At 37.7% G+C, this 26,981-nt stretch overlaps 1 protein-coding gene across 2 annotated transcripts in view; it reads left to right on the top strand.

Moving 5' to 3' along the window:
• Positions 1 to 26,981, top strand: part of CA10 (carbonic anhydrase 10) — a 167,204-nt gene that overhangs the window by 39,809 nt on the left and 100,414 nt on the right. For both annotated transcript variants that reach the window (XM_051634951.1, XM_051634952.1), the window contains exon 4: positions 20,134 to 20,276. In XM_051634951.1, the coding sequence (XP_051490911.1) occupies positions 20,134 to 20,276 (143 nt within the window). The remainder of the gene's footprint in view (positions 1 to 20,133; positions 20,277 to 26,981) is intronic.

Genomic DNA, 26,981 nt, shown 5'->3' with positions numbered 1-26,981 from the left:
TATTTTTATGTGAATTTTAAATGGTTTAATAGGAGTATAAATTACAGTAATAGAGAAACTATCCCTTCAAGATTTTATTGCTCATTGTAATTTCACGTTTATGGGGTGTATTGCTTTGTTGCAGGACTTGTGGATTCTCAGTTCTAGAGAGTATATTAATAAGAGGATGGTGCCTCACTCAGTCCCTGGTGAAATCTGTGTTTTAGGTAAACACCCCTAGATTACAAAGATAAAGACAGGAAGGAGAAAGACAGGTCCAGAACACAAAGAAAAAATAAAGTTACTCAGTTTCATAAACAACACTTATTAGAAACTCCAGTTTGAAATGCAGGGTATTTTTTCCCTAACAGTTTTCAATTTCAGGACTGGATTATTAGTGTAAGGCCCAGTGGCTCTTAAAACTGATGGCTAGATCTACAAATTCTATTTAAGTTATTTAAAATGCAAGCAAGTGGCCAAGGGAAAGGAACCGAGTACACAATGATACACAGTTTCTCTCAAAAGTCTCTAGAAATTGTACATCCTACTTGCTTAGGCAAGAGGGTAAGAAGATCCCACGAGGCTCCTACTCTATCATTTTGTGCCTGAAGACCATCCTAATTCTGACTGTAAAGTTCCAAAGTATCTAAATAACCTTTAAATAAGAACTTTAGTCCCTGGAAGCATTTTCTCTATTCTCTTAGGGGCTGAAAGTGAGGTAAATAACTGAAACATGTAGCTAACTCCCTGCCTCTGAAACTCTACCACATATTAAATGGAAATCCAGAGAAAGTTAAAGTACATTAAAGGAGTATAAGCAGAAGAAATGGGTTCAGGTGAAAGACACTCTTGCTTCTTGCCTACTTCTGGGAAGATTTCTGGTAAACTGTTTCTAATGTGCCCTTCAGGAAGCTATTTCTGAGATGCTCACATTTAATTTTCAATTTCCTGCTTGACCTTGTTCTGCAACACGAGTTTACAGTGGTTTTCATGCATAATGTACATAAAGACACCTTCAGCTACTTACACTGTTGCTGGGCCATATATTTACAGCAAGAATTTTGTGGAGCATGCTGTTCATAATTGGCAAAGAGGGGATTCTTAGTTTTGGGCTTTTAAATACAAAGCTGTTGGAATAATGTCAGCTGGCTTTAATAAGATAATATTTTCACAGGTGTTTTAAAGATGTATTTTTGCTTACCAATCACACACCTACAAATCACATTTCCCAAACTATATTAAACTACAGAATATTATCTTCAGTGTAAGATCTACCTCTATAAGAGGAACAGTGCACTAAATCTTGTAACATGACCCATCTGGAAACATCATGTTTGTGGGATTGGGGTGTAGAAGGGAGGCACTTTGCATTCTATATGATTCTGGTGCTTTTATAGACAGAATAGTAGTAAAAAGTAATAAAAAGCTCTGCCATTTACTACCCCTGGATAGAGGGAGTAAGTGAACATTTTTGTCATGCTTTTGTGTTCTAAAGGTGAAAGGACTGGCACAAGAACTTCAGTCCTGTTTTCTGTCAGTAAAGGAAAGCTCCACTTTCCCCCCAAATGGCCTGTTCTGTGGCTTGATATATTTGGGATCTGTGTCCTGGAGAGAGTCCAGAGAAGGGCCATGAAGGTGATCCAAGAGCTGGAGCACATGTGCTATGAAGACAGGCTGAAACAGTTGAGGTTGTTCAGCCTGGAGAAGTGAAGGCTCTGGGGAGACCTTAGAGCACCTTCCAGTGCCTGAAGGGACTACAGAAAAGCTGGGCAGGGACTTTTTACAAGGGTATGTAGTAAGAGGACAAGAGGTAATGGATCAAAACTGTAGGAGGGGAGATTTACATTAGACGTTTTCATGTGAGGGTGGTGAGACACTGGCCCAGGTTGCCCAGGGAACTTCTGGAAGCCCCATCCCTGGAAGTGTTCAAGGGCAGGTTGGACGGGGCTTGGAGCAACCTGATCTAGTGGGAGGTGTCCCTGCCCATGTGAGGGGGTTGGGTCTATATGATCTTCAAGGTCCCTTCCAACTCAAACCATTTTATGATTTATTATTACCTTTATAGCCAGAATCTGCTGTCAGAAACACTGCATTGAGCAGTCTAGACTAGTACATATTTTTCTATGATTATGAGATTAAGTTTTTACTGATATGACTTTTAAAACTGTCTTGAACTGCCCAGGAGTCCTGCATATTGTAGTCTTAAACATGCAGGAAAAATCATATTTTAGTGGAAGTTAAAGGAGTATAAGCAAAAGAAATGGGTTCAAGTGGAAGATGCTCTTGTTTCTTGCCTACTTCTGGCAAGATTTCTAGTAAACTGTTTCTAATGTGCCCTTCAGGAAGCTATTTTATAGCAGAAGTCTAACAAACAGAACCAGATTCAAGTGTCCTTATTCAGAGAATCTCTAAATTTGGCATGTATTTTCACTCCCTAACTTGCCTCTTCACTTCGTGATACGTATTTTCAGTGACCCCAAAATGATACTGTGCCTTACCTATAAATGGCAATGAGTAATCTTCCCACAATACAACTTTATTTTGTATTCTCTCCCTGCCATACTTTGCATGAGTGATCAAATTCTGCTTTTTGTATTTCCTTCCTCTTAAAAAAGAAAAGAAAAACCTCCAGAGACAGCTACTGTGTAGTGCAAGCAAAAACAGTAAAGAGAAAAGACCACAGTATTAAATTTCACTAGCCTCTAACATCTTAAATGAATTGGTCTATTCATGCTGATGTTAGGTTTCTGTTTTGTTGTTGTTTTTTTTTCAAGCAGCTTTTTCAGAACTTCCGTACTAGACAGCTCTCCAGTTGGGGTATTTACAGACACATCTTCTCAAGAGGCAGTCACCTCATTTATGCATTCTTTTGCTTTTAATGTTTTACATTTTATGTGACTATTATTCTGAAAGCATTAGGCTTTTAAAAATCATGTTTCTAGAAATAAACCACAGGAAATCAGGATGGAACTATATCATTCTACATTAATATTAGCCAACCAATATTTGCAAAAGCCTATTGTGTTTTTTTTAGATGCAAAAAGGTGGATCATCTTGGAAACTTCTAATATCTCTCTGGCAATTCTATCTTGTTTCTCATTATTTCTAAAGAATTCTTACTGTGTTGGGTTGGATTTTTTTGTAATTTCTTCATGATGAGATACCAACCTGTATGTGATGCACAAGCTTTAGTTATATACTTCAGAACACCCCTATTTAAAATTAGCTTGTGCGTGGATATTTGCAAACAGAGTATTGTATCCCAACCAGTGTTTTCAGTGATAGTTGAATTGGGGATTTGAGCTGATTTTAAATTTCAAACACAACATGAATCATTGAACCTGCAAACAGACCAGCCTGATTTTACTTTCACCTACAAAAATACACCTCAAGTTTAGAGTTGTACGCTATGAGAAATGTAGTATGTGTTTGCAGTATTGAATCTACTGCAAGTAATTCATTTGATAAATGTCATAGGAGTTTGGGTGTTTGATTCTTTCATTCATAACCTAAGAAGCATTGCAGCATTCCTGTGTAGACACAAGAGAGAGCCACTAGGGCTATTCAGCACCAGGAGAATAGGCTGTTTTGGGCAGAGGAGCAGCGTTTCCATACTGTGCAAAGGATTGCAACAGAAAGGAAGAGTTACAATTCTCACTCTGATTTAGAAATGTCAGTTAGCATGGGCTTCATCCAACATCTCTTCCAGCTGCTGTATCTAAAGTTAGGAATGTGCTTGTAGGAGGACAAGCAACCCACAATGAACCATAAGAATGTCAACAGCAGACTTAGCTCTGATTGCTAGGTCCATGAGTAACAGTTTTATGCAAAATTGGTTTTTGCTTTGACTGAAATAAATGGAAAATTTTATTTAGTAAAAACAGTAAGGCCAGAATTTTTTAACTTTCACAAAACTGGCAGCTAAACCCAAGAACATATGCCCAATTTACTGTGTGGGCAAGGCATTTCTACAGAAGTCTAAAAATAAGTTGTTGTGTATGTTTGCTGAAGGTGGGAGTGACCTTCTGGAGATACTTGAGCTTTTAGGAATCATCTTTAACAGGAAATGAATCACCTACTGAGTTCACCATGTTCTGTAGGTATTTCTCATTCTAAATTTAGAGCCTGTGGAACTAAGTCTCTTCTCAACAATGTTTTCTTCAGATTTGTCCTAGTATAAAGGGTATGGAGAATGACTTGGGTGTGGAGAATTGCTTTTGGATTCTACAAAACCAAATTAATAGTAATTTGAGGTATAAAAATAAAAAATTGATCAGCAAAAATTACTACCCTTTTGTTTGTAGGTGCACATTACATCTAATTATATAAGACTGGTATGCTGCTCCTGTTCTAATCTCCATTTCCAAGCTGATTGAGCAAGTGATCAGCAAGTTCATATCTGGTTAGTTCAGTGAGAATGCATCAGTGTTAAATGTAAGAGTAACCAGTAAATAGCCTCAAGATCCAGTTCTCTACATGAAAAAAGTGGCTTCCAGTTCTCTCTATTGGAGAAACAGTCCTATTTGATTGAGAGAACAGAAAGGTAACATTCAACATGAAAAATCATCCCATCCTCAAAATACTGAAGAGATTCCAGGTTGTGGAAAAAAATGTAAATCTTTGGCCATAGTCTTTGGAATGACCCAGGTGGAAACACTTATTTAGGCAAGCCAAAATAAAATTGGAGAAAAGGCACCAAGTCCTAAGTAAACACTTCTAGTACTACTGTCAGCAACTCCCCTGAGACTCACCCTTCCATGTCCAACACAAGCCTCAGAAGCCTGAGCTTCTTTGGAAAGAAAATCTGCTTCTCATCAGCTTTCAGAGTAAAGAAATACAAAGTGGTACTTGTTTTAGGATATATGGTATGATTTCATGGGCAAGCTTCCCAGAGCTTGTTTGATGGAACAGAGAAACCTCATGGCAGCAGGCCATCTGGCATCCTCAACAGCACTTCATGATCTTTGAAGACCATGAGAAACAAGCAAAGCTTCCTCCACAGATGGCTATCAGCCTCCTCCTCATCCGTTCCTCAGTCTGTGACTCTGAAATCAATATTTTCATAGGCGGTTCAAAATTCCACCTGGATCTTCTGTGGACATGCACTCTTCCAGCCTTTGTCAGTAACCATTTATTCCATTTTTACATAGGCTTGGCCAACGGTTCTTGGTGTTGAAAGTCTTCAACCACAAGAAACAGGGATTGGACTTTCCAGATGAAGTTATTGCATCATCCAATCTCTTTTGCTTTCCTCAAAATATCTACCAAACCAAAAGAAATAAACTTTGCAATGGCAAAGTGACTCAGATTCTAACTTGAAGAATAAATACTAGCTCTAGTTTCTGTATGTTTGCCTTGGGTCCTTGTTCTGGGTTCCTTGAATTCATCCTTCAAAGTACAGAAAGACCCAGTGGTTTCAGTAGAAAAAGGTAGAAAGTAGAAATCAGCAAAAAAGTACTATTAAAATAGTGAGTTAACGTATCTTGGTCATAAAATGGCATCAAAAGTATGTATTTATGTAATCTGTAGAATCTTTTTCTACTGTCAGTGAGAAAAATTAATTGAAAAGTTACATTGAAGCCTTTCCTCTAAGGGAATAAAAGTTTTCCAATATCACATCAACATTTGGGGAAGCCAAAGATATTTATTTTGAAGGCCAGTAGCAGTAGGAATAGATTAAAATACGTTAGTAAACTGAACAGATGGTTAAAAAAGAGAAAGTGAATGGCTGAGAAAAGGTCCCTCTGACATGCACTATTAAAGACAACAGTGGCTGTTAATAAAGCAGAGTTAATTCTATAGCAAGGAGTAAAATATGATTTAATCAGCAGTACTTCATACATAATTCAATTAACTGCCTTCACTCATCAGTATTAACGAGAGCTGGAGCTTGGATTAATGTGCTTGGGCTTCATAACAACACTCCCAGTCTACTTAAATGCTGCCAAAACTTAATAAAGCACTGCCAATCACATTACAGTATCCGAGCCCGGTGCTTACTGCACTGTTTGCTAATTCCTTATTTATGCTGATCTCTGCACTAAACCATTTTATTAGTGTATAGTAGTAGAAGAGGTTAAATTTCTTATCGCTTTCTTGCTGACATCCTTAGGACCACTCAAGTTGTTGAGCAATAAGTGTAAATGGTGTATCTGTGTGCTTTCAAACACATACTTCTTTTAAAATAGGTTGCCATAAAGGGATCTCTATTATTCAGAAAAATAAGGATGCTCTTGTGATCTGTGCTTTTCTAGGCACAAATCTGAGGATCTTGCCCTCGGTCATAATGAACAATTCTGCCATTTGCTGCTGCTAGCACTCCTGGTGCTTTCTATCACTGCAGGGAGAAGGGACCATGAAGGTTTCCAAAATATTTTCCTCTCTGCCATTGAGGAATTTGATTCTCAGAAGGTGAAGAGGCTGTCTCAGCAGAACCTGAGAACATGCTGCTTTGTTATTACATCACAGTCAGTGCAGCTGGTGGGCAGTCTCACCTAGGAAGCTTCAGTAGAGCTAAGCCCAGCCCTACCAAACTGCTGGAAGGGGAGGCAGCCTGATACTGCATATTCCACCTTAAACTCTTCTGAAATATATCTCTGCCTCTGCTCAAAATGCCTGGCTAGGTTTCAGCTGGGTGAATTGAGGCCAGACTGTGGCACCCAAAAGGAGATTGGACTGCTGAAACATTCTTTGAAATGTAAGCTCTAGAAGCATTACAAGCTGTCAGACAAATCAGAGTAAGATAAATGACATTATAGAGAAAACATGCTTCTTTATATATTTCTTTTTAATCTTAAGAAAAGAAATGAAGATGTCAGAGGAATACAGTTTCTGTGTACAGCAAGGCCTTGCTTGTTTCAGGCTACAACACAAGCTTGAGGGAAATTTTGTTCAAAAGGATTTCAGAACCATAGATGATTCAGAAACATGTTTTGGGGGTCAGAAAGACATGTGCAAGTCACAGGTATGTAGATTCTTCTTGAATAGATGCTACCCCTTACTTTGCCTCTTGAAAATTATTCCTATGATCTAGAGTATGTGAATCCAAGGAAATAAAAATTGTCACAACCATTCAGTTCCTCGATTCATGAGGTGGAACCAGCCATGGCTTAATTCAAAGTGGTGGTGTGCTGTTGGGAGCTCTAGCACTGAATTTGGCATCAAGCCTCTTGTAGACAGGTGAGGTTTATATAGTGCATCAAAATTAATAAAGACATGAGACAGCAACCAGAATTTCCCAGAAGAACAGAAAACTGTCTATTAACTCCTATGTAAGGAGGAATAATCTTTGTAATGCTGATTCATTCTAGTATTTACCAAGCAGTGTCATCAAAGGATTTAGCAATTAAATTTAAAAAAAAAAAATAGATGGTTAATACTAAGTTGGATAAATTTTAAAAACATAAAAAAGTGCAGAACCACACCCTCACTTTTTAATAAATTCAGCACAACTATTAACACAAACAAATCCTTAGATTTAGTTTAGAACCCTTTCCATACTGTTAGTATTTCTCCTTTACCATGTTTTTGATAGGAGTTAAAACAGTGGAAAATGGAATGCTAAGTTGACAGCAAATGTTTCCTGATCCAATATCTTTATCAGAGCCTGTATAAGGGTGGCAGATTTTCAGGGGTTCAGCACAGTGCAACTGCCTCACAGGTCATAAAAGTCAACCTCTTAAAGGACCATAATATAAGCTATGTCCACATTGAAAAAATAGTTTGAATCTGCTCACAAAGTCTAAATCATACTTTGTCCTTTTGCCCTCTATTTAAAATAAATACATGAAGATCATCTAAAGGAAAGAAGTACAATGTCTACACAAAATCTGATTTGAACTAACAAAGAGGCACTCAGGCTTTCAGCCATTTAAAGCGCTAAATTCAACAGAGAAAGGAGAGCCCCTTTCCAGTTCCATTTCTAAGTTTCAGACACTTTTGATGACATTCAAAATAAGATTGATCAGAAAAATCAGCAGACAATACCTGATGTGAAAAGTGCTAATGCAAGTCGTATTTCCAAATGGAAATGGGTTGGTTCTGAATGGACTGCACCAGGAGGCTTTCCAGGAGTGCTGATGTTTGTCAGTGATATAAAAAGCTGGCAGCAAATACAGCACTATTGACTTATGAATCATCTAGATGTACTCAGTTAAAACACTAAATAAAAAGTAACTCATGCAGTTCACTGTAGCTAAAGAGATTATGGCACTTACAGTGAGGGAATATGTAGAATACTGTCTCATTTCCACATTTAAGTGTAAATTTGTCAAAAAAAACCAACCCTCAGTGTGTTAGAAATTTTAATAGTTATAAGAAAACTGAGGACTAGCTTGTTCTGCCAGCCTTCTCTACTTGGGAGTTTTATGCCCTCCACAACAGGAGCAACAGACTTCCTGCTGAACGTCACTGTTGGCCATAGCTCCTAAGTCAGATCTCAAGGCGAGAAGACGCTGCTAGGTAATGGATATGGATTTTCTGTACATCTGACTGTGTGTCATCCACCTGCCACCTGTACTGAACCTAATAATTTGTCTGAATAGAGCTATACTCCATAAACTTTACTGCTGAGCAAACAGCGCGCTGTTGGCAACATCATACTTTGCTGTCCCTTTCAGCTCATCAAAAGATGAGTCAATTACCATTTAAAAGTTTATACTGCCTATGAAGTCAAGGACTAAAGAATTAGTAGTCAGCTTGAATGTGTTATGAAAGGAGTAAGTGTATCTTACTGTGGAGAACTGACAGGTTTGCATGTAAGTGTTAAAGGACAAGCTGCAAGCCAGTGAGGGTGGTAATTTTAACTAGGATTATGTATACAGTGAATAATGGGCAGATCAAAATGACAGGTTCTGTCTGCATTTAAGTGAGGATGATCATTCTGGTAATGAAGAAAACATTTGAACAAGCTTACTTAGTTTATGCAGTTGCCCAAATTCAGAGAGCCAGATTCAGAGATTCAAAATAGAGGGACTTGAAATCACACTTTTCTTTCTGGAAAAGTCAAGGCAAACAGTAGCATTGATGATCAGAAACATGCTTGTTTAAAGAGTGAAAAGAAGCTTACTTATTTTAAAATCTATTTCTTGTGCCCAGCACCACCTGCTCCTGTATAGTCAGTGGCCAGAACAAGCATTCCCAAACTCAAGATCTGTGGAAGTCGTTTTCTAATGCAAAATTTATCGGGATTTGTTTTTGATTTAGAAATGCTAATGTACACAGGATAACAAGAACTAGGAATAATAAGAAAACTCTTTTGATAAACCCAGGTGTTTTGGTTTATTTAATTTAACCTCATTCATTGCAAAATACAGGCATGTGTATGCAGATTGAAAATCTAAATGTATCTGAGTTTCCACGCTTCCATCTTGAGATTTTTTTTAACCATGAGAGTGCTATTAATTGTTGGAGCATCCTTTCAGATACTGCTGAAGTTTAAAGGAAAGCATTCACAGATATTTTTAAGGGATTTTAAGTAGTACAGCTCAGTTAGGAAAGAGATGAGTATATACATATGAGAGCAAACAAAAGTAGAAAAGCTATCTTCATTCCTGTGTCACCAAGGCAATACATCAAAACTTGCCAAATAGGTGGTTTGGTACAATCAAATGTTCATGCAACTTAGACTACGAAAACCAATTAAATTCAGAATATTCAGCTTAGAAATAAACTAAGTAAGAATATCCTGTGTATCTCAAATTAAGTGTTGGATTTTTCTTTATATAGTCTAGCACGTTGCAGGATACATCCTAAGTCTTACATGTTACTTAAAAGCACATTGTGACAGGGATCTAATGGGGCTTCACATCAGACCCCTGAGAGGGAAGTGATCTTCTCCTAGGTTTGAGTGCCCTCACTGGGTGACTTTCTCATTGGCTGAGTGTTCATTTGCTTTGCAATACCCAAGTGAGTTTTCAGGGGTCTCAAAGTCTAGGTTTTAATGTCTAGCTGGTTTTACATGAGTGAATAAAATTTCCAGCAGAACATTTGAGAAGCACCTTCTCCTCCAGAAGAAGGGACCAACTGTGGTTGTATCAGGAAGCGCAACTCATGAGTAGTGAGAAGCAGGCAGCTAATGCATGTGTTAAAGAGTCACCTCTAACATACACATAATAGTTCCCAGGCAGAAGCTTGAGTCCATCAAAACATGTTGGGTTTTTAATAATGTTAACACCTGTTTTAAATGTGAGATTAATGCATCTTCAACCTATGCAGAGTAAGAGTTGCCTGGGAAGTAATATGTTTGTTTTGACGGCAGAAAACAAGGTTTTTCTGCTTAACGAGTTACAGAGTGTTTTCAGACTTCTAAGGAGTTATAAGAAGTGCTACTCCAGAGAAAAGAGATCTTAAAGAAACCTCACTAGACTGCAAAAACTGTGCTTTCTACATTTTCAAAGAAATTTATAGAACTGGAGACTTCATAATCACTGGCCTCTTTGGAGATACCCTGACAGGTTTGTGATGGCTACTGTGGACTTTGACATTAGGTAGTCTATCTGAACTGCTTTATCCAGACAACATTTCATAAGACCTTTTGATTTAAAATGCATCACAAAATCCCTCCACCAATGATGGCAGCAAGAAGTTTCAGATGGTATTAGAGAAGATATTTCATAGAGGTTACAGTTTTTCATTCTTCAAATTGGAGTGTATTTCTTGAAGAGAAACTGGAAATGGGCAAACTCAATTGTGTGAGCCAAAATAGAGATTCCTCACCCACCTGCAAATATCCCCTGTTTGATAGGTTGTGCCTGCTTTGTTTTCATAGGCTACATAGCAAAAACAGAGAATGTGTGAAACATGCAAAAAAAAGTAGAAATTAAAGGGGAACTTTCAGAGACTGCAAAATACATTAAGCATAAATTTGGAATTAGATGTGAATATATCAGTATCTTTTAGCAAGTGTTGTGTATTCCGAATGTATTTGTAATTCAGGGAAGCACTTAACTGCAAGCACTAATTGTATTGTAGGAAAAATGTTTCAGCCAGAAAAGAAAAAGATAACATGACAACATGGCTTCTCTGGGGAAACTGAATGTTGAAGAATGTTTTGCTGAAGAAATGATCAGAATTTTTTGAAACATACACAAAAGAAACAAGTGGGAACTTTAATTAATCTAAACCTGGCTGTTTTTACACCAGAGAAGCCTGCAAGTCACTCATTTTGAATCACCAAGAGGAAAACTGTTTTCTGCAAAGCCAGATAATTTACTATTGTTAGCTACTTCTTTCTTGTTAGGAAATATTTACTGCTCAAACTGATTCCTTCTGAAGCTGTTAGGATTTTCAATGTGGTCATGTTGCCACTGAAATCATCACACTGAGGTTTCTAAAGAGTAATTATGACTAAAAATCACAATCATAGCAAATCAGTGGAGTAATGAGAGCACCAGGCATTGTTATGGTTCTGAAATATCTCAGACCCAAATACAGCAAAAAGTATTAGTTCATTTCCTAAGACTGAGGAACAAACCACCAGGCCAAGTCCCAGAGAAATGATGCATAGAGAACATTCTCTTATTAAATTGGCCACAGTTAATGCTAGAGAAAATAAATTAATGCTCCTCTTGTACATTAGGTAGTGGGCTGGTTATAAGTGGTCCAGGACTTGTCATCATATTGATCTGCTGGTTTCCTTTGGCAGCATAATAGATCTATATGTTGCCCTAGGTGACAACAGCTAATAGTGCAGAACAAAGAGAAAGCAGCACTATTGATGTAGGTGAAGCTTGCACTGACAGTTGCCTAACTGTGAGACCCAGATGTTGACCTCTTTTCCTTGCACTACAATTAAATAGCCAAGGTAGTTCTGGGTAGTATGGTTAAGATTGTAGGAAGACAGTGTTGCTAACAGTAGCCATGAGAAATGTTGTTTGTTTTGCTAAGGTTTTGTGATTCATTTTACTTAGAAAATATTTCTATTCTATTAGAAAATAAGCACTTTGTATTCTTCTTGTAACATACTCAGTCTTCTCTGTTAAAGAAGAAAGGCACACAGACAGGATTGAGTTTAGTCACTGCACATAGCTTAGAGTTACTACATCACTGTTGCTATTCTGCTAAGATGAATGCAAACCAAGAGGGATTTTTTATTTCAATAGGTACCACTACACTTTCTACAGCTGTTGGAAAAGCAGAGTAGGAACTGAATTGTTTTGATTCTTGAAATACCTGTCGTAAAGCTGAAACAGAAAAGTCACTGTATGTAAATATTGTCATGAGAGACTGAGACAGAAAGCTCTTCTCAAAAGAAAAAAAAAAAAAAAAATCTGCTTGCCCTGCCAAAGCTCAAAAAAATAATTCAATTTCCTGTCTGCCTGGGACAGTGCCAAAACTTAGTTAAGTAAGCTGGAAAGAAATACAATTTTGATTATAAGCCTGGTGTTTATTTTTTCACATCATAGTGGGAAAGCTTGTTGAGAGTAAAATTCATCTGTAGTGACTGGGTATTTGTATCACAATGTTAATAGGTTTGTGATTACTGACTTAGCTCTGGTAGCTTTGGGTTAAAAGAAACTGAAACAGAAGCAAGGACACTGAAGAGAGCTAATCTGTACTTACTAAGACTCTGGATATTTATTCTCCTAGAAGTGTCTAAGTAATACTAAAGCACGTTGCCATACACCTAAAACACATCAGGCTGTTACAGAAAAATGAGCATTAAGGAATAACACATTTGTGATCACAAAAATGGGAACTTAAGTCAGAATAATTATTTTCTTAAAAAAAATTAGGTTGGAAATCTTAAGAGCTGGTCATTCCAAAACTAAGGAATTACAATTAACTAGTTCAGTTAGTCTGTTTCCAGAATCATTCTGTTCAAATTTTGATTACTAAATATATAGCAAGTTTGTGGCACAGAACTCAAAGCTGTGCTTTCAGAGGTTATGAGGCTACAGGTTTTGCCTCTAGGAGATGTTTTGGGGTTTATTACCTGGTGTATTTGATAATTGTATTCCTAATAAATGTTAGAGTTGATTTAGGAGCTTGGATCCACAAGAAGATACTTTTGACATTAGTCATCTTTGCAGCCTTTTCCATGTGCATGACCATAAGTTTTCTACTCCATCTGGATTTAGCCATTTAACACTTTTCTTCCTAAATCTCTTTTTCTCAAGGAAGTTTGGATTTTGTTTTTCTACTGCCAATAAGACCATCAAATGCTATACCTACAGGCTGAAATTATTCAGAAAATAAGGTGTATTCTGTTCTGTGTGAAGGTCACAAGTAATAACGCCTCCAAGTCACTATCTTCTGGTGAATCTTTGCTGCCAGAAGGCAATATACATTATCTTTCACATGTCTCCCTTGGAAGCAATTGATGCTCATTCCTTCCGAGCTGTTACAATCTCTGGCAGAGAGAAACAGGCTGTCATGAGCATTCTAGAGCTACAGACTCTGTGTTCTCCCTGTGACACCCTGGGAAGTGGGTTATGTTCTTTGTGCCTGTGAGAAACTCAGCAATTCTGCATCCTGTGCATTGCAGCTCTGACTAGTCTCTCTGCTGCTTTGCTAAAATGCACCAGGTGCTGCTGTGATGCTCTTCAAGGTGGAGCAGTTACCTTGCAGACTGGATGGTGCTCCTGCACTGCTGTATTTCTCACATAAATTGTGTGCTTGCTACTGCCATTTTTCACAAGCTGAAATAAGTCATTACAAGCCACAGAAAGAAAATGTCACATAGTTATTGCCTTACAAACTTAGGCCACCTGCCAGCACTGGTCAGGCGAGCAGCATTTTTTGTAGGGCTCTGTGATTGACACCAGTATGAGATGTGCATACCCACCCACAGTTTAAGAAAACAGCTAAGGAAGGGTTCTGGAAAGATTACTGCTGTGCTAAACAGGTTTTCAGCCATAGTTTGTGGAGTTGGTAGTTGGAAATAATAACAGGTTCTCCTTGCAGTGGCTATTTGATCTAACCTTGAGCACACACCTGACATTTACAACTCAGTGACTCCTGGTGGCTTTCCACATCAAGGCTGAGCACTTCCATTTTCATGCACTGATGACAGCACAGCAGCACATTTCCAAACCCTGTTTGACATTAAGAAGGAGCATCCAACTCCTTGCTCATTACCTGCATTGATTCCTGCTGATGCATTTAGAGCAAACACGATCTTATGACTCAGTTGCTAGATCAAGTTGCCATTCTGTTCTGGCATTTTGACTTACACTAACAGTCTCCTTGAGCTGTTTTAAGTAATCCTCCCTGAACAGCCTGTCCTGTGGGTCTAGTCTCTGACCTGATGCTCAATCCTGTAGCTACGGGCCTATTGCCAGCAGCTGGGAGACTGCTGTGATGTATAACCCTGCTTTATTGCACAGCCTCCACTCAAGTCCTTCTCTGGCTCCATCTATGTAATCCCTGGCCTGTTCTCCCCCATCCATAGAAGAGCCATTTACAAGGACACTGAAGACATTGAGCTCAGGGAAGTGCTAATCAGGTTCTGCCCATTTCAGATCTCTGGTACAACTGGCAAACCCTTTGAGAACACATTATCTGCCCTCTGGTGGCTAATTTTGATGGAATAATTATGATAATAACTTGGCATGGTTTAACACACCACTTCTGATTTAATAATACATTGTAGCACTTTTCTTAAATTCGATAATTAAAAAAAATACGCATGTCCTGACTTTCAATACTTTGATTTCTCGGCACCAAAGACCTAGTACCTGTAATGTAATGAATTAAGATACGTTTTTATATTTACCTGGTTTTTGCAGAGAGTTGATTTTATAATTAGACAGCAAAAGGATGAGAACAAACATCAAAACCTGTACTCTGTGCTGACTTCAACATCAGGTTCCACCCTTGCATGCTGAATCTGTTGCTGCTGAAAATTTTAGGCTGTTTTTTACAGGGTGTAGCAGGGCAGCAGGGCAGTGTGCACCCTGCCTCACCCACACACGGCCCTCCCACACTGGGCTGCCCTCCTCTGCAGATTCCTGTCTGTATCTGTTCCCCTTACAGCACTCTCTCCCTTCCTCCACTCCCACACAATGCCTAGAGTATTTATTTGCTTGGGTTTGCTTTTTTTTTCCCCTCTTCTGTTTATTGTTGGTTTTTGTTGGTTTTTTTTTTTTGGGGGGGGGGGGGTTGGCAGATTTTTTAGGATGTGGGTTTGCTTTTTTTTGCAGACAAAACCAGCCTGGGAACCTTCTCAGTTAGCATGTCTGATGGGAGTGCTACAGAATATTCCTCTGTATTTGACTGCAAATACAGATACTTTAAAGTAAATGAGAAAACACTTATTGGAATAATTAAACACACATTTAGGTGAGTTTTTAGGAACCTTAAGAGCCATCTGAAAACCAACATATCTGCAAAATGTTTCCTTGTTGAGAGTGGAGCTCAGTGGTTTCATTTGCTCTACCTCTGTCCAAAACCAAAGACTTCTGGCTTGTAACAAAGTTACAGAGTTTTGGTAACCTCACTGTGAAAGTAGAATCCCCAGGGAGGGGCAGAGCCGTGTGGAAGGGGGTCAGAGAAATCGGATTACTCTAGAAAATACCAGAGTGTTTTGATTGATGGTGACACTGTCTTCCTTTGGAGGATATATTTCAGCTATCAAGATTTGCTTCTTGAAAAGAAATCTGAACACTCTCAGTTCTCAAATTTGAAACCATCATGACACAGTCTAATATTACTGCAGTCTGGAGATTTCTGTGACCAATTACTTACAGGAATGCCATTCTACACTCTGTCGCTTCTTTGGTGTCCCTGATTTATCTGTCAAAGCCTTTATGACTTTACATTTGGCTTTTATGTAGAACCAGAGCAGGTCATGTGGTTATCCAGAGGCATTAGTATGGTAATTTTCTTCAAGTTGAGTAGGTGGAAATAATTAATGGACTGCTTTATTGATGTACATAGATAACTGATTCTCTCTGTGGTTTCAATTCCCAGCTTCAATAAAGTAGCTTGAGATTTTATCTGAGGGATCAGTAATTACACAGGGCAAGAATAATCACTGCATAAATGTGCTTTATGCTATGATGTTAAAGCTTAAACATATAAACAAGAATCTACCATATCAATAACCTGAATCCCTTTATTTAAACTCACAAACTCAAGAACAACTTAAGTTCAGAAAATCTGTGCTCTTAAAATTTGAGCCACCCTCAGAGAGGGAGTCAGTGCAGTGCACCACAGAAATAACTTTACTGTCTTGACTAGACTCCATCTATTATTGACAGTGACCAGTAGCAGGTATCTTGGGAAAAATAAGAACCATAAAAATTGGATCATATTTGCTACTTTTCACCTCTAAGACTGAGGAAGTGAGGATTTGGGCAATTCAGATCACTGTGGTATTCATTCTAGAGTTCTGACCAACCCTAATTAATTTATTCATTTTATTAATTTATACTAAAATATTTTTCTGATGGATGCAGACTGTTCATGCCCATCCACACACACTGCAAACAGTGCCATTACACTTGCCCCAAGTCTGCTGTACCTACAGAAGGGCATCCTTATCAGACACTATTCACTCATTGCTTTTCTCTGGAGAGGGAGGCTTGTATTTATTTGGGCAAATCCTTGGTACTTATCACTAGGAGAACAGCATTCAATCCTTGCTTTATTGTTCTAGCTGCTATTATTTCACTGTTGTTATGCATAGGTTTGGTAAAAGCCATCAGAATCCCTCATTCTATTGTGTCATGCTGATACTAGAGCATCTTCATATATCTCAATATAAATTGTTCCCAGTAAATTGAAAAAAAGAGCAGCTGCAATAAGACACAGACTATGAATAAAGATGTCAGAGATTTTTGCATTGGTATAAAATAAGTAATTCCCCTTGCCTTCTCCCCACATAACAGACACACCCAAAAAAGTCTGTTGTCCACAGTATGCCATCATACAGAGGAAATAAACTTTGAATTTATGCAATTTTCTTTCTGCTATAAGAAGCTGGAAGACATGACATCAATCAGCCAAAAACTTATCACCTTATGTCTATGTAACACGTTTGCAACAAATCAGCTCTCAAGTGGTATAAATTTAGGGCAATTTATAGATGAAGGCAGAGATAGTATGATCAGTATATACAGGAACTTTTGGCAGAGCAACCAGTAGCTAGAGAACCTTGTGAAAGGAGATTGTGAACTAGTATGTGGGCTGCATGCAAACTAGATTGTAAGAGCAGCTCCTGTACGGCTCAGGAGCCAGGTTGCTCTCTAAAATGCTGCAGAAGTCCACACACAAAGATGCAGCACATTCCCACTCATACACAACTAGATTTTTATGGAAATAAAAGGAGATACTGTTTCACTGATTACTTAACCCCTAATAGAACCTTGTCTGTTAGATAAGCTGGAATAATAAGATAATGAATATTTTTATATGTTTTCCTAAATTTATAGAGTAATTTCTACAGTCCAAACAGTTAACTCAGCACTTGTGTTTAATTTAACCCTTAGTTTCCTACATGAAGCCTCTGGATTTTTCCATTATGGTTCTGAATACTTTTCTATTACTTTGAGCATATAAGCAGCAGCACTTATTATTTTAATTAAATGTAATCAGACATTAATATTGCATAATATCCCCATCCACTAGTTAACTTGGGTGTGCAGCCTTAGGTCAGTCATCCTTAATTAACCTTCAGTTAAAGTATAAGCAAAGTCCTTCTGGGAAGTTTACTATTGCTGCGTGGTTTTTTGTCTACCATACATACCAGAGCTACCAACAAGCACTTTTTGGAGAGATTCTTGAGCTTGAGCTTCCTAAGCATTTAGAATGAAATCAAAGATTGCAACACAGACTTACATGCCGGGCTCTACCTCCTTGACTTTCCATTGCTGAGCTGGTGTGCCAGGCATTGCACAGAATGGGAGTTTTCCCTGCCAAAAAACAGAAATAACATTAAAAATATCCCCTGATAGCAGCTGTTTCCTAGGGCAGCTTTTCTGGGACAATTCCAGTCACATCATAAATTCTTTAATATAAACTTGAAGATAATGGCCTGCCCTGTTTGGCATGCCATATTGTTGCACTTGCCTTGTCTAGTTTGTTTATTTATTTTTTTTTAAAGCTTGCCAAACCAATACCAGGAGTATTTCTACCCACAACATTTATTTATTTATTTATTTATTTGGTAATACTATAAACCATTCAAGCTACAGATTTCCCTTTCAATACTTTCCCTCTTAAACTTACAGCTCTACAGTTTCATCATTAATGTATTTTTTAAAAAAAATAACAACACTGGGGCATTTATCAAGGGAAACCAGGCTACCTCCATTAACCTAAACTTATATTTTAGACTTCTGCATAAAGAGGGTTTTTTCTCTCTGACAAAACCTGAAGTGAGATCCTATCATATTTCTCTTAAGAAAAAGCACAGACCTTGAAAGCAAAAATAACTGAGTTGTTCTACAAAACATTACAGGAAAAAACTCACCAAGATCAGCCATTTTCCTGGGGCTACACTACTCAGAAGGTATTTTCCCTGTCTCCCCTCCAAAGAATAGCTTCCCAATACACACTACAAATGTGTGGTTCATATCCAACCAACAGTCCATGTAGCTCCCACTAGAGTAGCCAAAAACTGCAAAGCAGAAGCAAGCATTCACACTAGAAAACCTTGCACACAACCAGCTTCAGCAACAGCAAAACTAGTAAAGGTTTTTATAAGCAGCTGGTGGGTTGTTTTCAGCTCCACCCTCTGGGAAAATCACTAGCTCTCCTGCCCCTGGACTCAGCCACATGCTCCTTCCCCTGCACTGGGTTTGAAGACTTTGTCGCACACAGCTCATAGATTAGAAGAATGCTTTGAGGCTCAGAGGTTAGGAAAACTTTTGACAAAATGTAAAAATAAAAAATAATTACATTAAGCTAAATAAAGACATCAAGATTCACATCTGTGAAGTTCCCACCTGCTACACAAAACTACTTAATCTTTCTGGCAAAGTCAAAGTTTGATTATACACTCTAGACAAAGTGTGCAGACACAAATTTAAATGTGTCCTTTGTGTATCTTGTTAGCTGCTGTTTACTCATGTAATCAGAAATGTTTTCAGCATTCAAAGAGAAGCTCAGGTTGCTCTCACCTGTAATTTGCAGATTAGATGCAATATGAACCTGCAGCCTGCAGTTACCTGATGAGAAGCATTATATAGTTACATCAATTATTTTTTTTTTCCCAATCAGGGGCACAGAAAGTTAACTCATCCTGTCAAAAATCAGGCATCCCTCCAAGTTACAAGCCATTGCACACATGGCTAAGGAACTGTGCTTCTCTACCACCAGTGTATGGCTGTTCCAACAAGATTTTTGTAGATCGAAACTTTGACTAAATAAATGTTTGAGTGAATAAAACAGAAATTAGTAGAACCTGTCTAGAGAGCAAGCCTGTTCTCTGGGATCACAATGTGTGAGTTTCTCTTATAAAAATGCTGGATTTTTTAAAGAATTCTACTAAACAGCAGTCTCTACGACTACTTGAAAGGTAACTGTAGAGAGGTTGGTGCTTGTCTTTTTTCACAGGTAATTTTTGACAGAACAAGAGGGAATGGCTTCACGCTGCAACAGGGCAGGTTTAGACTGGACATTAGGAAAAAATTTTCACAGAAAGAGTGGTCAGACACTGGAACAGGCTGCCCAGGGAGGTGGTTGAGTCACCATCCCTGGATGTGTTTAAGGGTTGTTTGGATGTGGTGTTGTTGGATATGGTTTAGAGTAGAACTTTGTAGAGCAGGGATGATGGTTGGACTCAGTGATCCCAAGGGGCTTTTCTAGCCTGAGTAGTTCTATGATTCTATGAACACTTTTGAAAAGTTGAGTTTCAGTCCAACAATACATTTTATGTATGCAAAATTAGCATAATGAGTCACATTCCTATTGCTCAGTAAATATTCTATAATATTCACAGCAAAGGAGCCATTTATAATTGAACCTGGGATTATAACTTCAAGAGTAAAGAAAACAAACCACCTTCTTTCCTGATACAAAAATACATGGAACGATATGCTTTGGTCTTTGTGTATGAAGTTTTGAATTTCAAGTGCTAGATGAATTTACCTGTTTCAGTGAATGTATGTAGACAGAAGGTCAGGTTTCACTGTCTGGCTGTCTGCCTTGCATGCATTTCTCTAGTCTTTACAGACTGTCCTTAAACTTGCACTTTTTTATATTTTGCAGTTCCCTCCTTTTGGGGTTTGGTGAACTCAGCTTGGAATCTTTGCTCTGTTGGGAAAAGACAGTCACCTGTCAATATTGAAACCAGCCATATGATTTTTGATCCCTTCTTAACTCCACTTCGGATAAACACAGGGGGAAGAAAGGTATGTGTACTATCACGTTCTGGTATATTAAAAAACAAACAAACAAACAAACAAAACAGAAGCTAGTAAACTTACAAACATTTGTTATATATTATATTTCTAAAACATTCACACTTTTATCTCAGTCAGCTCTGAGGCAGAATAGCAACAACACAGTGTTTGCAAATCACTGCTGAAGAGAGACCGACCATAAGTATTTAGGTGTCTACTAGCACATATTTGTATTTTCATATTTACTGTTACTTGAAACTCTGCTGTCTGGAAGAATGGCATCTCACTTAGAAGCTCCACATATATAATTTAATTTGATGTTCATCCTGAGTGGCATTTTAAAGGTGCTGTTCTTAAAAGTATTGTTTAAGATGGCCAGGACTTTCTTTTATCAATCGAAATGAAGATAACATCACAGTGTCATCATATTGAGGAGCAGGAAGGGATGAATGATCTTCTTTATATTCTGAAATAAAGGTAACTATGATATACATATCTCAGCAGGAGACAGGCAGACAGGTGTATTCAAAAGGTAATTTAGTTTCTGTGTTATCTACAGCATATTGGCACTCCTAAGAAGATTTTGGGGTTTTTTTATGGGACAGATGCTCACATATATGAATTAGAAAACAAAATGGCAACATGTATTTTAGTAGATGATGAGTAAATCTCCAAGGATATTGAACCATATGGAAAAGATAGGTTAGCGAAGACTATCTTACTCATATAAAATCAACATGATGATTTCCTGTTGAAAAGTGACTGGCACAGCTGACTAGTTTATCAACCTCTGTTTCTGTACAAATCTTTTCTTGTTTACCCAGATTGGGAAAGTATATCTTAATAAGCTGAGGTCTGAAACCAGCATGATTCTGGGTGAAATGATATGTATACTTGTGTCTCAAGCACCTAGATTTCTGGGCTAGTCCTTGTAGATTAAAGGTGGAGGCAGGAAACAATCTTGACAAAATGACACTGCAAATGGGTGATTATTCTTACTGATTTTCTTTCACTCAAGACTGTATTCACAGTATGAAAGTATGAGGACAATCCTCAAATAACTAAGTTATCAGTGCTGTTTATCCAACTGGAGGGTTGATATTTTTCAATTCTAAAATTATTTTATAAATAAAGCACTCTTAGAAATAGTCACTAGTTCATAATGGCTTTGGGTTGCTTCCCTCATATGGGTGTCCTCAAAAGGGTATTTTAAAGATTTTGTTGCTCATTCCATGCAGGCAGATCTTTTATTCAACCTGTAAACAGAACAATGCAGCTGAAAAGGCATCATGGCTTAAAACATCAGAACAAGCAGAGACTCTAACAAAAGGTTATTCCAAAATTATTTATCTTCTCCTGTTGTCTTGACAAATGGGATTTCTCCTGCAAACAGCACGAGATGCTAGAAATTTGCCCTGTACTTCCCATTTTGGTTCTGGTGGTACATGTGCACCTACATCTGTTTTAAAGAGATTTCTGAAGTGGTTGAATCAAAATTCTCCTTTGAGAAAAAGACTGCAATTTTAATGCCTTAAAAAAATTTCTTTGATCATAGTTAAGGCTTCAGTGAGGATTTGATTTGGCAGGTAGTACATTTGTGTTCACTTTTTTAGTAATGTTTTTTTATATGTTAAAAACAGAGGTGTGTTTCATATGGGCAGAAGCACTTCAGTTTTCAGGGCAATGAACCAAATGATATAGCAGCCAAGGAATTTCTTAGACAAGGCTCAGCTGTGATTATGCTATACACAAAAGGATTTTATGGAACTGATCCTGAGAAAAATGATGAATAAATAAAAATTGATTTGATATGGTTTTAAATCAAAGTTATAATAAGCCTGCTTAAATGCATAGTGAAAAAGAGAGAAAGCTGCTTGCACACAGAGTCAAAATTATACACCTCTTTTGAAAAGGGAGCTGAGAGGAGAGTCAAGCCTTGATAGAGGGTGAGATGGAAGGAAACATTCAGTACAGCTAGTCTTGGAACAGTAACTTCAAATTTCTAACAAAACTTTTTGCTATTAAAGTAGAAATCAGTTTTATTTGAGTTCTGATTCTGAAAACAATATTTCTACTTTCTGTGCTTTACTTTTGAAAGTAACTTAAGAAGGAACAGAAGAGGCTCATCTACAGGAACCGAATCCAAGACCAGTCTATAGAAATTCAAATAATAGATACCTAGGTGATACAATCACAGACTTAATACTTCCTCTTAACTCCTTTATTCCTTACTACTCATTTCTCTTATTTTGGAGAGTGGGAAGCTGCTTATTTTCTGTAAACCAGTTACCCATTTAGTTCTCAATTTCCACATCAGTAGACCAAAACTTTTCTAAACCATCCATTACATAATTTATGACTATGGATTCTACCTTAAGTGCATACCTTTCTAGCTGACTCCATTAGAGGGTTTATTTCAGTGCTAGTAATGGAAGGCATTTTAGTACACTAGATTGAGATTTTCCTACAATTATTTAGACCACTTGGGAATAAAAAAAAAATAAAATTATTGTGCTTAAAGGAGACGAAAGATCTGAAAGATGTCCCCTGTAGCCTACAAGGGGAGAAAAATACCATCTGTAGCCTGTTAGACAGCAGGTGACTTAACAGTTACTTCTGACCTGAGGCTGAGAAGAAACATCTTCCCAATTTGCCAAATATTTATACCTCTGATGATATATTGCTTTACGTGCTGTCCAGCTATTGCAGTGTGGTATCAGGTCATGGGATTCACAATGCAAGTAGTATCAGATATTACTCTGAATTATGCTTTGTTATTTTGTATGTTTGTGCTTCTCTGTTTCCTGAGAAATTGGCTTTCGAGGTCCTCAATGTTGATTATCATTGATATAGACAATTGGATTTCAAGAATCTCAGCATAAGATACTTAATGAGTTTACATGCAGACAAATTCCCCAGAAGAAATTCTGCTTTTGAGGAAACTCCCCAAGTCTCACTTCTCTCTCAGGCCCAGCTTTGTCTCTTGATTATCCATTTTAGTGAATTTAACATGCAGCTCAATCCAGATAAACAGTCCTTTATAATAAACAATACAAACTCTTATTAAAATGCAAATCACAGCTCTCCACTCTGTCACAAAGAAAAACATTGTTTTACTTTCTCTCCTTTTTTTCCTTGGATTCACATAAGCACCAAGGCAATCAGCAACAGGACAAGGGAATAATTTCCCTGACAACCAGTGTAGTCTAGTGACATTCAGGCAGCAAGCACTATGGGTTCCAGCTCCAAAGCAGGGATTTCCAGACTGTCATGGGTGGTAGCAGTGGGTGAACAAACCACCTCACTTCCCACTGAGCTAGTCCTCTGCTGCCATTTCTTTTCCCATTCACCTCTGCTGGCAGGCTCTTAAGAGCTCTACCTTTATTCCCTCCAGATTTGTCTCCTGACCTGCCTGTAGCCCATCATTAATAACAGCATTTGCTTTAGATACTAAGTACATCCCTTCTAATTAATTAAACCTTGTCACATGATGCCATGTGTTATAATCATTTTAGGTCATGCTCAAGAACTTAAATTCTGGTTTAAAGGTGGTAAAGATCTGTTTCAAATCACTTTATTTCAAGAGAAGGAAGGGCATTGTACCTGATGTTGATCTCTGGGGAAATAAATCAATTTCTTCAGGTCAAGGGCTGTTACATACATTCTCTAGCTCAGTGTGAGTAAATGTAAGATCCATAAGTCTGCCTTCTCATATGGGACATTAATGAATGCAATCACGTATTGTTTACATTAATATCTTTACAAATATTTTGTTCATTCTATGCATCACAAGATAATGGTGATATTTAGCAGTTTCTAAACCAAAATAAGGCAGGAGAAGAGAGATTTATGAATTCAAATCAGTTAAATGGTTTCTCTGCCAGCTAGTTCTGATTCCATGCTGCTCAATCAATTCAGAGTATTACTAGCATTTTTCTCAAGAGTGCAATATGTGACAACTGCCAAGCTTTGCTTTGGTGATTACTAAAAGGACAGATACTGGTGTGAACCATATTTCAGCACTGCAGGAATATAAAAAATGAATTGTTAGAAATGGTCCAGGAGGAATGGATAGCAATAAGACATCAGTGTCATCTGTAAACTGATTTGTGATGAATTTTTAGAGGGCTTAACAATATAATGTTTTGATTTGGAGTGGCTTTAGACAGTCAAAATCTGATGCAAACATCAAAAACTTTAATGAATAAAAAAATGAAATATAGTATTGCTGCTTAAATAATTGTTTGGCATTTCTAATGCTGCTACAGTTTTACATGTTCTCAGATGTGTTATTAAGTGAACATAAAATGAAACCAGTGGGTTAAAGTAACTTGTTTATTCATCCTCGTCATTGACTTTAGAGCCAGAAAAAATGCTAAAGTATTATTTCAGAGGAACTGCAGAGCAAACTTTGCTCTTAGGAGACCATAAAGAGGGGAAAACATATTCAAGGTCTAGATCTTTCTCCATACTGGGACTTCTGTTTCCATATCACTTCAGTGATCCTTTCTTCAGATTAAATCAGTTTGGAATATCTGGGGACTCAGATGTACACCTTGGTGTGTTCTGTGTTTCTGGTTGTCTGTGAAAGTGAAGCACCACTGAAATAATGAAGAAGTCCTCCATGGGCACAGGAATGCCTTTCTACTGCTTCTTCATACTATAAAGGTGTTGTTGCTCCAGTATAACTACACTGCTTGACTTTTAATCTTGTCTAGTGACAGAAAACAAGCTCACTGGTCTGCCATGGGAAACTTTCTTGTTTTCAGTTCCTAATGATAGAGCAACAATAAAAGGTTGGAGCAGCAGCCTCCCTCCAACTACTAAATGGTTTGATATATTCAAAGTACCAGCTTTGCTCTTAATGCCCTTTTTTCTGTCTTCTAAGCATGCATCATGCGTTGCTTTGATGGCATCTTTTTTGGATTTATTTCATCCTACACTTAAGTCTATTTATAAACCTAGATATTTATCTCAAGTCTTGCAGAAGCAAAAGTAACATACATCTTGTCTTTGCACTTGATTCTGTACTTGGGGCTATAACCACTGATATGAAAAGGCTGAATACTTTTTTCTTCTCACACTGATCCTGCTGCCATAGCAAAGATGTGCAAGTCTCCTAACACCATGTGCTTTAAATGGAGTCTAATTGTGTATTTTAGCATTGTTAAAACACATTTCCTGCTCTCAGAAGGATAATTCATTCTTTGCTTTTTTTTATTGTTACAAACATAAAATAATAAATGTATGATGAATTGAAAATTAGTAAAGAAGATAATATTTTCTGGAAAGCAGGGATTTTTGGCACAATACCAAAGAACAGTTTTATAACGAGAGCCTGCTCTAATGGATGGGGATGTTCCATGTCATTTTCTACACAGAAGCTGAATCATATTAGCAAAGTCAAGATGTCTGGGGAAGACACTAGCACAGACAAGGTTATTGTTCAGCTGCCACCAGTTCATCTGAGGCAAAACACTTGCCATGCCAACCAGAACTAATGAGAATCCACACACCTCTCCTGGTAAATCCTGGACACGACATTTTACGTTTTTGTGCTCTCAGTTCAATGGCAAAAGGCAGTTTCTGTCATGACTGGTTGTGTATACTGGAGACTTCTTTTTCTCCTCAGAAAGCAAACATTAGGTACCTGTAATGTTCAGTTATCAGCCTTTTTAGGAAGGTGACATATTCAGAACTTTAAATAGCTACAAAACTGCAGGAGCTAACGTTACTTGTGTTTAAAAACAGCATTGCAACATTTCCTTAAACACTTAAGAATAATTTACACAGCATTCAAGACAGATTTTCTCATTGTTTTACACTGAATGCAATCAAGAAATCACCATAACTTTGGCAGGGATTTCTTGCTGTCTTGCAGCTGGAGTAGGTACTTTATAATAGACACATGTCAAGTCTGGTGTAAGCTAGAAAAGATGGGGATAAATAACACTGCTGTCAGGGTGAAATACGAATTGTTGTGGCAGTCAAACATGCCATTCAGAATTCTGAGTAGCAATTTGGTGTTACAGAGAATTGCAACTTCGTTAGTTTTTGTCCTGGCACTGTTAATTGCTGATGGTTGAAGACTGAAGCAGGCACAGTTTGCTTCTAGATGGGAGAATTAAACTATGTATTTGAGGATTAGATGTTAGAAAGGAGCTTAAGGGGAAAAACTGAAGCAGTGGTCAGTGAACTGTATCTAATAAACAAAACAAAACTGTGGATCAGCAGCTCCTCATCAAACTGGGATCTGTGTGGTAAAGCAGTGGAGGTATTTAAGCTGCGTGTCATTCAAGAGGCTGAGGAAAACCATCAGTAGATGATTCTGGAGCAGAGAAGGAAAATATACGTAAACTGGGGGTGAGAAACTCTTATAGCAATAGATCCAAACTATCAATGTAGGTCTGACAATACAATGGAAATTTTATTTTTAAAACCAAAAAAGAGAGGGAAATTAAACTTGGTTACCAAAAATCATTGGAGTCTGTTTTAACTAGCAAACCTGAAGATGATGGTTAAAATGAAAAAAATGTTTCCAGAATTTCTCAGAATCCAAAAACTCACTGTAAGACATTTGATTAAAGCATCAGCCTGAAGAAACAGCATCATTTGTAAGGAAAGTCAATAAACTGTTGATTTTTTGAATTTATGTTTTGTCTCTGTTGCACCAGCTCCAGCTCCAAATAATGCTGTGAATAGGTAAAGAGATCA

Source organism: Apus apus, chromosome 17 (assembly GCF_020740795.1).
Source record: "Apus apus isolate bApuApu2 chromosome 17, bApuApu2.pri.cur, whole genome shotgun sequence".
NCBI classification, from domain to species: Eukaryota; Metazoa; Chordata; class Aves; order Apodiformes; family Apodidae; genus Apus; species Apus apus.
The sequence above is the reverse complement of the archived record's forward strand: the minus strand, read 5'-3'. Positions and strand labels throughout refer to the sequence as shown.